This window comes from Oryzias melastigma, linkage group LG21 (assembly GCF_002922805.2).
Source record: "Oryzias melastigma strain HK-1 linkage group LG21, ASM292280v2, whole genome shotgun sequence".
NCBI lineage: Eukaryota > Metazoa > Chordata > Actinopteri > Beloniformes > Adrianichthyidae > Oryzias > Oryzias melastigma.
Window position 1 is genome coordinate 4830622 of NC_050532.1, and position 11562 is coordinate 4842183.

The 11562-nt window shown below is 39.6% G+C and overlaps 1 protein-coding gene across 16 annotated transcripts in view; it reads left to right on the plus strand.

The window, feature by feature from the left end:
• The window catches only part of mycbp2 (MYC binding protein 2), a 74932-nt gene that overhangs the window by 21660 nt on the left and 41710 nt on the right, over window positions 1-11562 (plus strand). For 12 of the 16 annotated variants that reach the window (XM_024286584.2, XM_024286586.2, XM_024286590.2 and 9 more), the window contains exons 17-33: window positions 315-425; window positions 707-811; window positions 3565-3684; window positions 3793-3874; window positions 4066-4183; window positions 4740-5098; window positions 5175-5347; window positions 6597-6722; window positions 6902-7029; window positions 7630-7721; window positions 7814-7948; window positions 8064-8147; window positions 8235-8331; window positions 8410-8602; window positions 8756-9030; window positions 9108-9329; window positions 10903-11094. In XM_024286584.2, coding sequence (XP_024142352.1) covers window positions 315-425; window positions 707-811; window positions 3565-3684; window positions 3793-3874; window positions 4066-4183; window positions 4740-5098; window positions 5175-5347; window positions 6597-6722; window positions 6902-7029; window positions 7630-7721; window positions 7814-7948; window positions 8064-8147; window positions 8235-8331; window positions 8410-8602; window positions 8756-9030; window positions 9108-9329; window positions 10903-11094 — 2612 coding nt within the window. The remainder of the gene's footprint in view (window positions 1-314; window positions 426-706; window positions 812-3564; window positions 3685-3792; window positions 3875-4065; window positions 4184-4739; window positions 5099-5174; window positions 5348-6596; window positions 6723-6901; window positions 7030-7629; window positions 7722-7813; window positions 7949-8063; window positions 8148-8234; window positions 8332-8409; window positions 8603-8755; window positions 9031-9107; window positions 9330-10902; window positions 11095-11562) is intronic. The other 4 variants (XM_024286587.2, XM_024286600.2, XM_024286589.2 and 1 more) reach the window with 3 other exon arrangements.

An 11562-nucleotide genomic window follows, 5' to 3' on the forward strand; every position in this document is an offset into this window, starting at 1 on the left:
CTCATCATTCAAACGTTCATTTCACCTGAAGTTACAAACCTTTATCAAACCACCCGTCTGAACAGATCTATTCCAGGTGTTGTATTCAGGAGCACGTCGTTGCACAAACATGCATTGCTGCACTTGCTTGCAATTTCTGGTCTCCATGCTTTTGTGGCCGCTCATCCTTTTGTTATAACTGCTGATCAAAGTCGTTGCTTTTTGCTCATGCCTCTCCATCACTCATTGATGTGTGTCTGTTCTGTTCTGCTTCATCCTCCCTCCTCCTTTTTGCGCCGGTGCGCTGTGCCTGCCACCTTTTTTTTTGTTTTCAGCTGTGCCTGTCCCTCCCCTTCCAGGCGTGAACATCGAGGAGCACATTCAAATCCGCCAGGAGGAGAAGCGGCAGAGGATCAACCGCCGGCATAGGTTGGAAGAAGGAAGAGGTATGAGCCTCAAAGATACAGCAGTAATTAAAAAAAATAAAAATCACCTTTTTGGGGGGTTTACAACCTTCATGCAAGGCTGCTACAGAGACCCCATGCTCCTGGTGCTGCAGAGATTTCAGTGAAAGCTTGGATGTTGTGCTTTGGTGTCCTCCCCCTTGCTTGTGTCTACATGATTTCTTAGTGTGAGCTTGTGTGTGTTGTTGTGTTGTGGTATTATCATGTGTTCTTTCCCATTTGTGAGCATTGTGCATGCATGTGAAAGTTTTTTTCTCCCCCAGGCCCCCTTGTTTTCCCTGGTCCCATTTTTATGAACCAGCGTGAGCAGGCCCTAGCCAGAGTAAGACCCCTTCAGACACTAAGGCATAAACGGGACAAGCACAAAGGTACTTCACTAACTTAGCGGCTGCAAAGGCACCCCTTTGGTTCATCTCCCGGTCTGGCTGTCCCGCCTGCCTCCTCTTTCACTTTTCTGAAAGCAGAATTTTGTGTCTTCACGGGGTCTGGTGGTAACAAACTGTGGAGCTAACTTTAGTGGTTTTACTGGGACTCCCAGGGGATGAAGGACATTAGGGTGAATACTACTGAGAACAACCCCAACTTTTGGAAGCTGTGTTCCCTGTTATGTTATTCATTGGACGTGTTGCATTAAAGCTAAAAGCTTTTGGGAGGATGATCTATTTCAGGTGGTGAAGTTACTAAAGCTGGGTTGATGAAATAGAATAATTGATCTGAATCAATCTAAGCTTAAAAGATCAATAATCGATTAATAAAAGTAGAGATCGATCTAACACATAAAGCTAAAGTGCGCTAGCTTAATGCTAACATATAATCATATTTCCCACAGGACGGCTAATGCTAACGCTCGGTCGACCTAAGCTTACATTGCCGACTAAATGAACATCTTTATAAACTCACAGGCATGAATTTTCAAAACTCTTTTAAGTAAAATTTTTTAAAGTAACCATTTGTGGTCTAAAACAGTTTTTTGCATAGTCTTCTTTCTTCTTCTGGAATTAGGTGTAAAGCTATAGCGCAATCACCCCCTAGTGGCCAAACTGAAACGCCTTCCAGGAGAGGCAGAACAATTGTTGGAGCTTCTCTGTTTGAGAATCCATGTAAAACTGTATGATATTACCAATCTCATTATAATTTCACTAGTATATTTTACAGCATGTGAACTGTATCCGATTAATATGAACCTCTTCAAAACACACATATATATATATATATATATATATATATATATATATATATATATATATATATATATATATATATATATATGGATTATTCATGTATTTCTAAACAAATGTGTAAAAAGTGTAAACTCAAATTTGAATTGAATCGAATTGAATTTAGGGGATCAAAAGAATTAAAAAAAGATCCGAATCGAATCAATTCTGGAAATCTTTGGTGATACCCAACCCTAGAAGTTACCTTTGAAATAGTTTTGTGTTAAAGCCCCACTACAGCCATGTTTTGATTTATCGTTCTTCAGTTTTGTAAAAGTCTTGTATTTATGCCCTTTTTAGTCAAAATCAAAACATTTATGTAGTTTTCTAGGACAAAGTATCTGCAGAGCAACAGTAGTTCATTAGAAATTTGCCTCTTTTTTGGGGACAAGACTGCAACCCTGGATCTTCTTCCTGTCAGCCATAATTAAGGGATTTTTTTTACATCCTCTCCTGATGGCTTACAGCTCCTCACATCCTCAACCTAACATTAACAACAACAACAAAAATGGCAAGCAATTATTGGATCTATCCAGCTACCCTGTTTTGAACCAGATTCCAGCTCAAACAAGGAAAACAAAGACGTTCATGGATCTAGTCGTCTATAAGGAGTGGAGCAGGAAGCTTGTGGTCCACCCAGTGTATTTTTTACATCAAAAATACATTGTTTTCAAATTTCTTTTTTTTCCTGCTCCTGGTTCACAACAATTAAAAAAAATATATAGAAATCCCATTTTAAGCTTCATGTTTTTAATATATGACCTTCATAATGAGAAAAAGGCAACAAGAAGATGTTAAAAACATACTTTTTTATCAATGTGGGACTTTTAAACTGTTCAAGGAAAGGGGTTTATTTCAATACACACTTATTTATTTGGATAATTTTGAGATGATCTTAAAGTAGATCTCTCTTATTTATTTTTGCCATTTAAGCCCAAATTAAGTTTTTTTTTTATATACATTTTTTTCAAGCTTTTATTCTGTTAAAATAAACGTTTTTTTTTCAAGGGAAATGCTTTTCCTTCCTTCCTACTTCGTGAGTCAGGAAACTCACCGAGACACAACTGTCACTCCTCCATTAGGAAGCTTTTATTCACAAGAAAAGCTGCTGAAACACCGGCGTCTCAAAAGATCTCCCTGATGTTTTCTAAAGCAGAGATTATCAGCCGCCTGTCTGATCTATTCTTTACTATAAAAGTCACAATTTTAACATCTTTTCAGAAACTGCAGCATAAATATTCAAACTGTTCTCTGGAGACAGGAAGATTTCTGTCGTTGTGGTTGAAGTTCTGTCGTCTTTACTCCTTTTGTCATTTGGTTTCTTTATATGGTATTAGAAGATTTGGGACCTGCTCAGTGAGCATCAGCGGTTTCTGAAAAGATCCCCAAAATGGCTTTGTGTTAATAACAGAACACATTTGTACTAATGTTTGAGAGTTGTGTGCTGTCCTCTCTGCAGTTCAAAGCTTTGGTCTGTAAGTTTTATGCTGTTTATTTAGCATGAAAATTTGACATAATTCTTCTTCAACTGACTTCTGTTGCAGAAATAAGCTGCAATTTCCAGATTCCCAATCAAACGAGTAGTAATGATTAGTTTCTTGATACATCTATACTAGACTTTTTTATGCAACATGTTCTGGCCTTTTCCTTGATAGGTAAAGTATATAAAGTATTAAACGACTGTCTTTCATTACTATTCAAAGCTTTGTAGCTGCAGAGGTAATATTCCCTTCTTTCCCATTCCAGCATAGTTTTCCCATCTTTCCCTTCCTCTGTTTTTGAGTCTTCTCCTCCCTCCAGCTGTTTATCAGGATTGTGCTGAGAAGTTCTCCTCAGCGGTCTGAAGCTTTAAGCTCATCTTTGCTTTCTCCTCACACGCGTTCATGCTGCCGCTTGTCTTGTAGATGGCAGCAGCGAACGTGGGGAGAAAGACGCCAGCAAAATTACCACCTACCCCCCTGGGACGGTGAGGTTTGATTGCGAGCTGCGGGCTGTGCAGGTCAGCTGTGGCTTTCACCACTCAGGTAGGTTCTTTGGCACTTTTTTTTTTTTTTTTTTAAAAAACAAGCATTGATTGAAAACCTCAAAAGAATTTAGCAGACCTACAGTTATGGTTATGTTTTTTTTTTCAGTGGTGCTGATGGAGAATGGAGATGTCTACACGTTTGGATACGGCCAACACGGGCAGCTTGGACATGGAGATGTCAACTCTAGGTATTCTTTTGATTGATGTTTGATTTTTATTCACAATATTATCCTTATAAGTAATATTTTTTATCACAAAAATAAGCTGGTGTTTGTTAAAGTCTCCGTTCCCTATCCTCTGAAGCTACAATTTGACTTTTAACCTTTTAGGAACAGAATTCATCCATTCTCCACGTCTAAATTAAATCTATTTCTTTCAGGGGCTCGCCGACTCTAGTGCAGGCTCTTCCAGGCCCAAGTATCCAAGTCACAGCAGGCAGCAACCATACAGTAGTCCTCCTGATGGACGGGCAGGTCTTCACGTTCGGTAGTTTCTCGGTAAGAAGCAGTGAAAAAAAAAAAAACAGGTACATTTATAAGCATGCATTTTTTTCAAATAACAGCAGTGTGCCAAATAATCCGGAGAATCTTATATGGATCATTCCTAGTTGGGCTTACTGATGTTGCAACAAGTTTGAGAGATACACGGCGCTCGGTCATAATGTCTGGTTAGGTGTTCTTGTAAATATGCTAATGCTAATGCTAATTTTCATATCAGACATGTGAGGCACGTTCAAGAACAATGACCAATTTTTATTCTTTCTTATTGTCTTTTCAACGAACATAAACATAGCACAACACTGATCATAAAGATTGCTGCCAAATCAAAATGCCTTTTTTTTGGCTAATGTGTAGCATTTAAGTGACAGTGAACACAGTTAATAAAGTTTTAAATTTAAAGTGTCCATTAATGCACTTTATGGCTAAAGTCTGAAAATAGATCATTGACAGTGCGGCTTATAATCCAGTGCGGAAAATACATGAATTAAAAAATGCATCTATTATCTTTTTTTCATTAAGCTCTCTATTTTTCTAATATTCTTTCACTTCTCAGAAAGGGCAGTTGGGCAGGCCCATCCTCGACATGCCCTACTGGAATGCCAAGCCTTCCCCGATGCCCAACATCGGAGCTAAATACGGGCGAAAGGCGACCTGGATCGGTGCCAGCGGAGACCAGACCTTCCTGCGGATCGATGAGGCTCTCATCAACTCTCACGTCCTCTCCACCTCGGAAATCTTCGCCAGCAAACACATCATCGGGCTGGTGCCCTCCTTCGTGTCCGAGCCACCTCCGTTTAAGTGTTTGCTCATCAACAAAATGGACGGCAGCTGCAGGACCTTCAATGACTCTGAGCAGGAGGACCTGCAGGGCTTCGGCCTTTGCTTGGATCCAGTTTATGACGTCATATGGAGGTATGTTTCAAGACCACTACTTCTATTTATAATGTTGCATTTAGATCTGTTTACTAATGGTTTATTAATCTTCTAGGTTCCTGCCCGCCTCCAGGGAGATGTGGTGCTACAACGCAGTGATAGCTGATGCCCGGATGCCCTCAGTGACAGATCTGCAGGATCGCTGCAGCATTCTCAGCCCGGAGCTTGCATTGCCCTCAGGATCACATGCAACCACGACGCGCTCGCATGGAGCTCTGCACATCCTTGGTAATCCTGCTTTCAAATCATTAAACCCTTTAACACTGAAGCTTCAGTGTTTGTGTTCTTTGGTTTACTGTAACTTTTCAATTGTTAACACGGTCGTGATAACAATTGAAAAGTTACAGTATGTTAAAGATTTTGTGTTAAGCGTCACCCATGTGTTAAAGGGTTAACTCAATGTCTCATGATTTTTATTTCAATGATGTGTATTTCTAATGGTGCTGCCACAAACGATTATTTTAATAGTCGACTGATCACCGATAATTTTTTTCAGATTAGTGGACCGATCAGGTCATGCGCAAACTGGATGTAAAGCACACATCGTAACCATCATTAGCTTTAAACTAAATAAAAACTAGATATGTAGCATTGCCTGCGATAATGTCAGCGTGAATATTGTAAGCTGAATTTGGCACTGGAGATGCCAGTTATGATAGCTGAAGATGCTGAAATTGATAGCTAAAAACAGTGATGTTGATAGCCAGCTGAAATATTTGCTAAATTCTAAATTTTATTTAAAAACTGAAAAAATCCTAAACTAGCCAAAATAGCTAAAATATTTGCTGAATTCCAAATTAGCCTAAAAAACTGAATAAATCTTAAATTAGCGAAAATAGCTACCATGCAGCTAAAATAGCTAAATTCCAAAATACTCAAAAAAGACTAAGCTAGCTAAAATAGCTAGCATGAAGCTAAAATATTTGCTAAACTCCAAATTAGCCTGAAAAACTTAAAAAGCCTAAATTAGCCAAAATAGTTGAAATATTAGCCAATTTACAAATTAGCCTAAAAAACTGAAAAAAGCCTAAATTAACCAAATTAGCTAGCATGTAGCTGAAATATTAGCTAAACTCCAAAATAGCCTACAAAACCTTAATAAATGCTAAAATAGTCCAAAAAGCTTACAGAATGACATTATAACTTTCAGCTTTACTACACTCTGACTCCATATAATATAAAGTAACGTCAAATCGACTATTAAATTAGTCGTCTATTTTAATAGTCGATTAGTCACCGATTAGTCGACCAATCATGGCAGCCCTAACTTCTAACAAAGAAAGCATTGTTATAAAAATATGTGCCTACTTTTTTAGATTTTAAAGAGTGTTTAAATCCTTTTTCCTTTTATATCCTTTTCATGTCTCCACATCTTTATTATAAATGTTTGACAATCATTGGATTAAACGTTGATGCCTTTAGTAGTTTTTTAAAGATTTAACCATAATTTTCTTTAAAAAAATCCAAAAACTTTTAGGTTGCTTGGACACCTTAGCAGCCATGCAGGAACTGAAAATGGGCGTATCGAGTGCAGAAGAAGAAACCCAAGCTGTGATGAAGGTTTACTCCAAAGAGGACTACAGCGTGGTGAACCGATTTGAGAGTAAGGGATTTGCATATATGTTTTATTATAGATAAAATAAATAAAGAAGCAGATGCATATTTGGCTATACCTTGTAAAAGTGAAAGTAAATGTATTCAATTTGGATAATTAACTTCAAAATGTGAAGGAATAAACACCTGAGCCTCTTCGCAGCGTGCTTAGTTTCTGTGACGTTGCAGGTCACGGTGGCGGTTGGGGTTACTCTGCTCACTCTGTGGAGGCCATACGCTTCTGTGCCGATGCAGACATCCTGCTGGGAGGTTTGGGTTTGTTTGGAGGACGGGGGGAGTACACTGCTAAGATCAAGGTGAGCAGGCCTTTAATATTGTCGATTTTTGTGCATTAGATTTCTGTTGTAAAACTGGATTTTAAGTGTTTCAAATTGACATGATGACATATGGAGCAGAGACGTGGCCCATCACAAGACGTCAAAGAGAAAAGTTGGCTGTTGCCCAGAGAATCATGGAAAGATCAATGCTCAATATAACAAGGAAAGACATAATCTGTAACGAAATAATATGATCAGCAGAAGAGGCAAAAATAGGTGGGCGGGGCATCTTTCCAGAATGGATACCAAAAAGTGGGCCAGGAAAGTAGTAGAATGGACTCCAAGAGATGGAAAAAGAGCTAGGGGGAGACCAAAGCAGCGATGGAGAGATGATATTGAGAAGAAAGCTGAAATGGCCTGGATGCATGTGGTGGTTTTCATTCAACCAATATTGGAATTGTGGGAAAAAAAACGGAAAAAGATGATAAAAATGTTTTAAATTCACATTATTTACTTTTACAAAAAATAAGTTGTGATAGAGTATTTTTTGTAGTCATCTTAGAATAAATGAGCATGTGTCTAAATACCAATAATGAATCTGATTGAAGTTTAAATGATTTATTGGATGATGTTGTGTAGCTGTTTGAGCTGGGACCTGATGGGGGCGATCATGAGACGGACGGTGATTTGCTGGCTGAGACTGACGTTCTGGCTTATGACTGTGCTGCCAGGTAAAGTCCTTCTCTAAGACACTTGCTAATCTAAATCCTTCATCCAAATCATTGACAACTGTTACTTATTTATCTCTTTTGTTTTCTTTTAGGGAGAAATACGCCATGATGTTCGACGAGCCGGTGCTGCTTCAGCTCGGATGGTGGTACGTGGCGTGGGCCCGGGTCTCTGGTCCCAGCAGTGACTGTGGCTCCCATGGACAAGCTACAATCACAACTGATGACGGGTAAATTTAGCAGTTTTCAAGTTCTGCAAACATACACCAAATATATTGATTTGATTCTAGAAACTTTTTTCCCCTTTAAAGGTAAATCTTTTGATTGTCTTCCTTCTTTTTTTAGTGTGGTCTTTCAGTTTAAAAGCTCCAAGAAGTCCAACAATGGTACGGATGTCAATGCGGGTCAGATTCCTCAACTACTTTACAGGTAATAAACTTATTTTTACATTTGTTCGAATTTTTTAAAAACCAAAAAAGTTTTCTTTGATGATAAAATATTTTAATGTTTCTTTAGGCTTCCTTCAAACGATGGCAATGCGTCCAAAGGGAAACAACAGACGAGCGAACCGGTCCACATCCTCAAACGCTCTTTCGCGCGTACAGTCTCTGTGGTGAGCTGCTCCTCCTTGTTTTATTCAGTATTTGTTGGGCCGTATCTGTCTCTACATCGCTGTGCATGCCTCCTGTAGGAGTGTTTTGAGTCTCTGCTCAGTATCCTCCATTGGAGCTGGACCACCTTGGTTTTGGGCGTTGAGGAGCTGCGAGGCCTGAAGGGTTTTCAGTACACAGCCACCCTGCTGGACCTGGAGAGGCTGCGCTTTGTTGGCACATGCTGCCTCCGCCTGCTCAGGGTCTACATCTGTGAGATCTTTCCAATCGCCGGTAGGAGCTCGAACAATTTTATTTATTGAACCGTTGGATTTGTTATGAGAAAATTAGCTCCTGAAAACACAATTTAATTAACTTTGATCACTTTGAGTATAAAGTGCACTTCTGTTTATAATATCTGGTTGGTTTCTTTCCTTTGGTTTCCAGCTAGCACCAAGGCTGTGGTGGAGGAGTCCAGCAAGCTGGCGGAGTGCGTGGGAAAGACGCGCAGTCTGCTGAAGAAGATTCTGTCTGAAGGCATGGACAACTGCCTGACCAAACTGGACAACGACCCCCAGGGCTACTTGTCTCAGCCTCTTACCCTTCTGGAAGCCGTGCTGCAGGAGTGCCACAACACCTTCACCGCTTGCTTTCACTCCTTCTATCCCACTCCAGCACTGCAGTGGGCTTGCCTCTGTGATCTTCTCAACTGCCTAGATCAGGTAAGACGATTTCACAAAAGATGTGTGGTTTCCAGAATTTCAGACGCAGTTATTAGACTCAAATATTTGTGTTTCAGGACATTGCTGAAGCCAATTTCCGCACGTCGAGCAGCCGTCTGCTGGCAGCTGTGATGTCAGCTCTGTGCAACACCTCTGTCAAGCTGACGTCCATCCTGCCTATTGCGTACGATGGAGAAGTGCTGCTGCGTTCACTGGTCAAGCAAGTCAGCACTGAGAATGACTCGGCGCTTGCTCACCGCTTCCCTTTGCTAGTGGCTCATATGGAGAAGCTCAGTCATGTGAGTTGGCTGCTAGTCTTTCAATTTAACCACATTATAAGGTGTGGTCAGTCAGTGATTTAGCTGGTGTTCACACTGGACTAGCAAGAAGGGGCTTCTTCTTTTTTTTCTTTTTTTTATGTTTTACTTGCACATCTATAGTTTGAAGAGGGTTGGTCAAAAATGTCAAAGCAGTGCAAACTCTGCTTTGACAGCTGTATTCCAATATATGATAGACTTTGTGTCTTATAATCCCAGCCAGGCAAGAACTGCAGTTAATGATTTCTATCCCCAATTTTCAATCAGTTGGCACTTCTGTGAGTTAAAAGGGACAACATCCATATGTCACTAGCAAGTCCCTGATTGGTCAACCTGGTTTAACTTTAAGCGCGTGCTTTGAACAGTCAGAAAATGTTTGTAAAAAAATTTAAAGTCATGCATAAACACAGGAGTTTTGAATACAGACAGCCAAAACTTGAGTTTAAATACACTTTTCATTGAAAGTGGTGTCTTTAACAGGCGTTGCAGAGAGAAGTGCGAATGTAGCTTTTGACTAAAGGTGTCAACTTTAATGTATGCGATTAATAATAAAAAAAAAAAAAATAATGCATAAATATTTATTAACAATAATTGATTACAATTCCACCACATCAGGCTTCCACGGTGTGCATTGATTTCTGATAATGCACACTTCATTGGGCATTATCCCACTAATAACATGGTCACCTACAAAATAAATAAATGTTTAATTGTTTTTAGTACATTCTTATTGTTTTTTTTTTAGGTTTAGATCGCTTTTTCACAAAACGTGGAGAGGTGGGTATTTTGGCCCGTTGTCACTGTGTATGACATCGCTGAGCGGCAGCGACCTCGATTGCAGCAGCAAAAGAACGCAATATAAATGCTGATTGCCACAATAGGTCAAATACGGCATCAGTTCAGAGAGAAAGTTCATCTCTTACTGCTCGTTTTTGTCCAGAGGATGAAGGAAAAGTTTGTTTTCTTCTAATTATGACCAGCAGCCAATCAGCTTTGAATATTCACGTGAACCATTTAAAGTGCAGAAACACAATGTTTGTTTCACTGTTGATGTGTTTTGTTCACACACATTACACTTCTGAGTTGACACTTTATAAATTTAAGCATTTCAGACGATTAAAATTAAAGAAAATTTTTCTCTCTGACCTGTTTATTGTACAAAAGCTGCATATTGTTGTAATAAATTAATTAATCATAATCACAACCCAAAAGTGGGTTGAATCAATGATCCTTAATAGCCTGATTTTATTAATATATGATATTAAGTCCTGAATCGGATATTGATAATTCATGTAGAGAAAATGGTATGGTCGAGTCGGGGTGGGATTATATAAGTTCGCTTCCTTCCACTCCCTTTCAAGTGATCAACTTGTGATTTATTAATTGATGATGTTATGTATGTATTATGACCTGATTGCTTGAAATAAACCATTTCATTCATTCATTCATTCATTCATTCAATCTGATTTAATTTTGACAGCACTACTTTAGACTCTAAATAAATCATGGGAAATTGAATATTTTGCTTGAACTGTGGTTTTTCTGACTCTCGTAGACTGAGGAGAACCTGATGGGCATGACCAGTTTCCGTGAAGTGCTTGAGAAGATGCTGGTGATTGTGGTGCTGCCTGTCAGAAAAAGTCTGAGGAAGGAGTTGGAGCTTTTCTCTCCCCACCTGGTCTCCAACACCTGCGGCCTGCTGGCCTCCATCGTCTCAGAGCTAACTGCCTCCGCGTTGGGATCTGAGGTTAATCCATTCACACAGAATCTCCACAAAACATACACAACGGATAGAACCCTGCTTTGGTCACATGTGTCGCCACGATCTTTTCCTAAAAGCTTTATTGTCTGTAAAGTATCTTTGTCAGCTCTAGAGGCCATGTCTTTCTTAAAAATCTGTGGTGTGCTGAGCACAACACGACTGTTTGTTGTCCTTATGGTATGCTGAGTCACAAAGTGGGAGTGCCAGATGCCTCTCATCCTCCCCCTAGCGCATTTTTAATTGAATTATCAGAACTCTGCGCTGCAATTGGGACTCCTGTTACCATAGTTACTTGACTTCGCAGCAGCCCTCCAGACCCCCGTTTGTTCCCAGTCTGTTGTCAGGGAAACGGCTCTCTCCTCCCTTGAGTATCTGGATGGGTCTCTCTGCATCTGTGTCTGACTCTGAAGTCATTAGTCTGGTATAAATAGTAACTGACAGCTTTGAATTTGA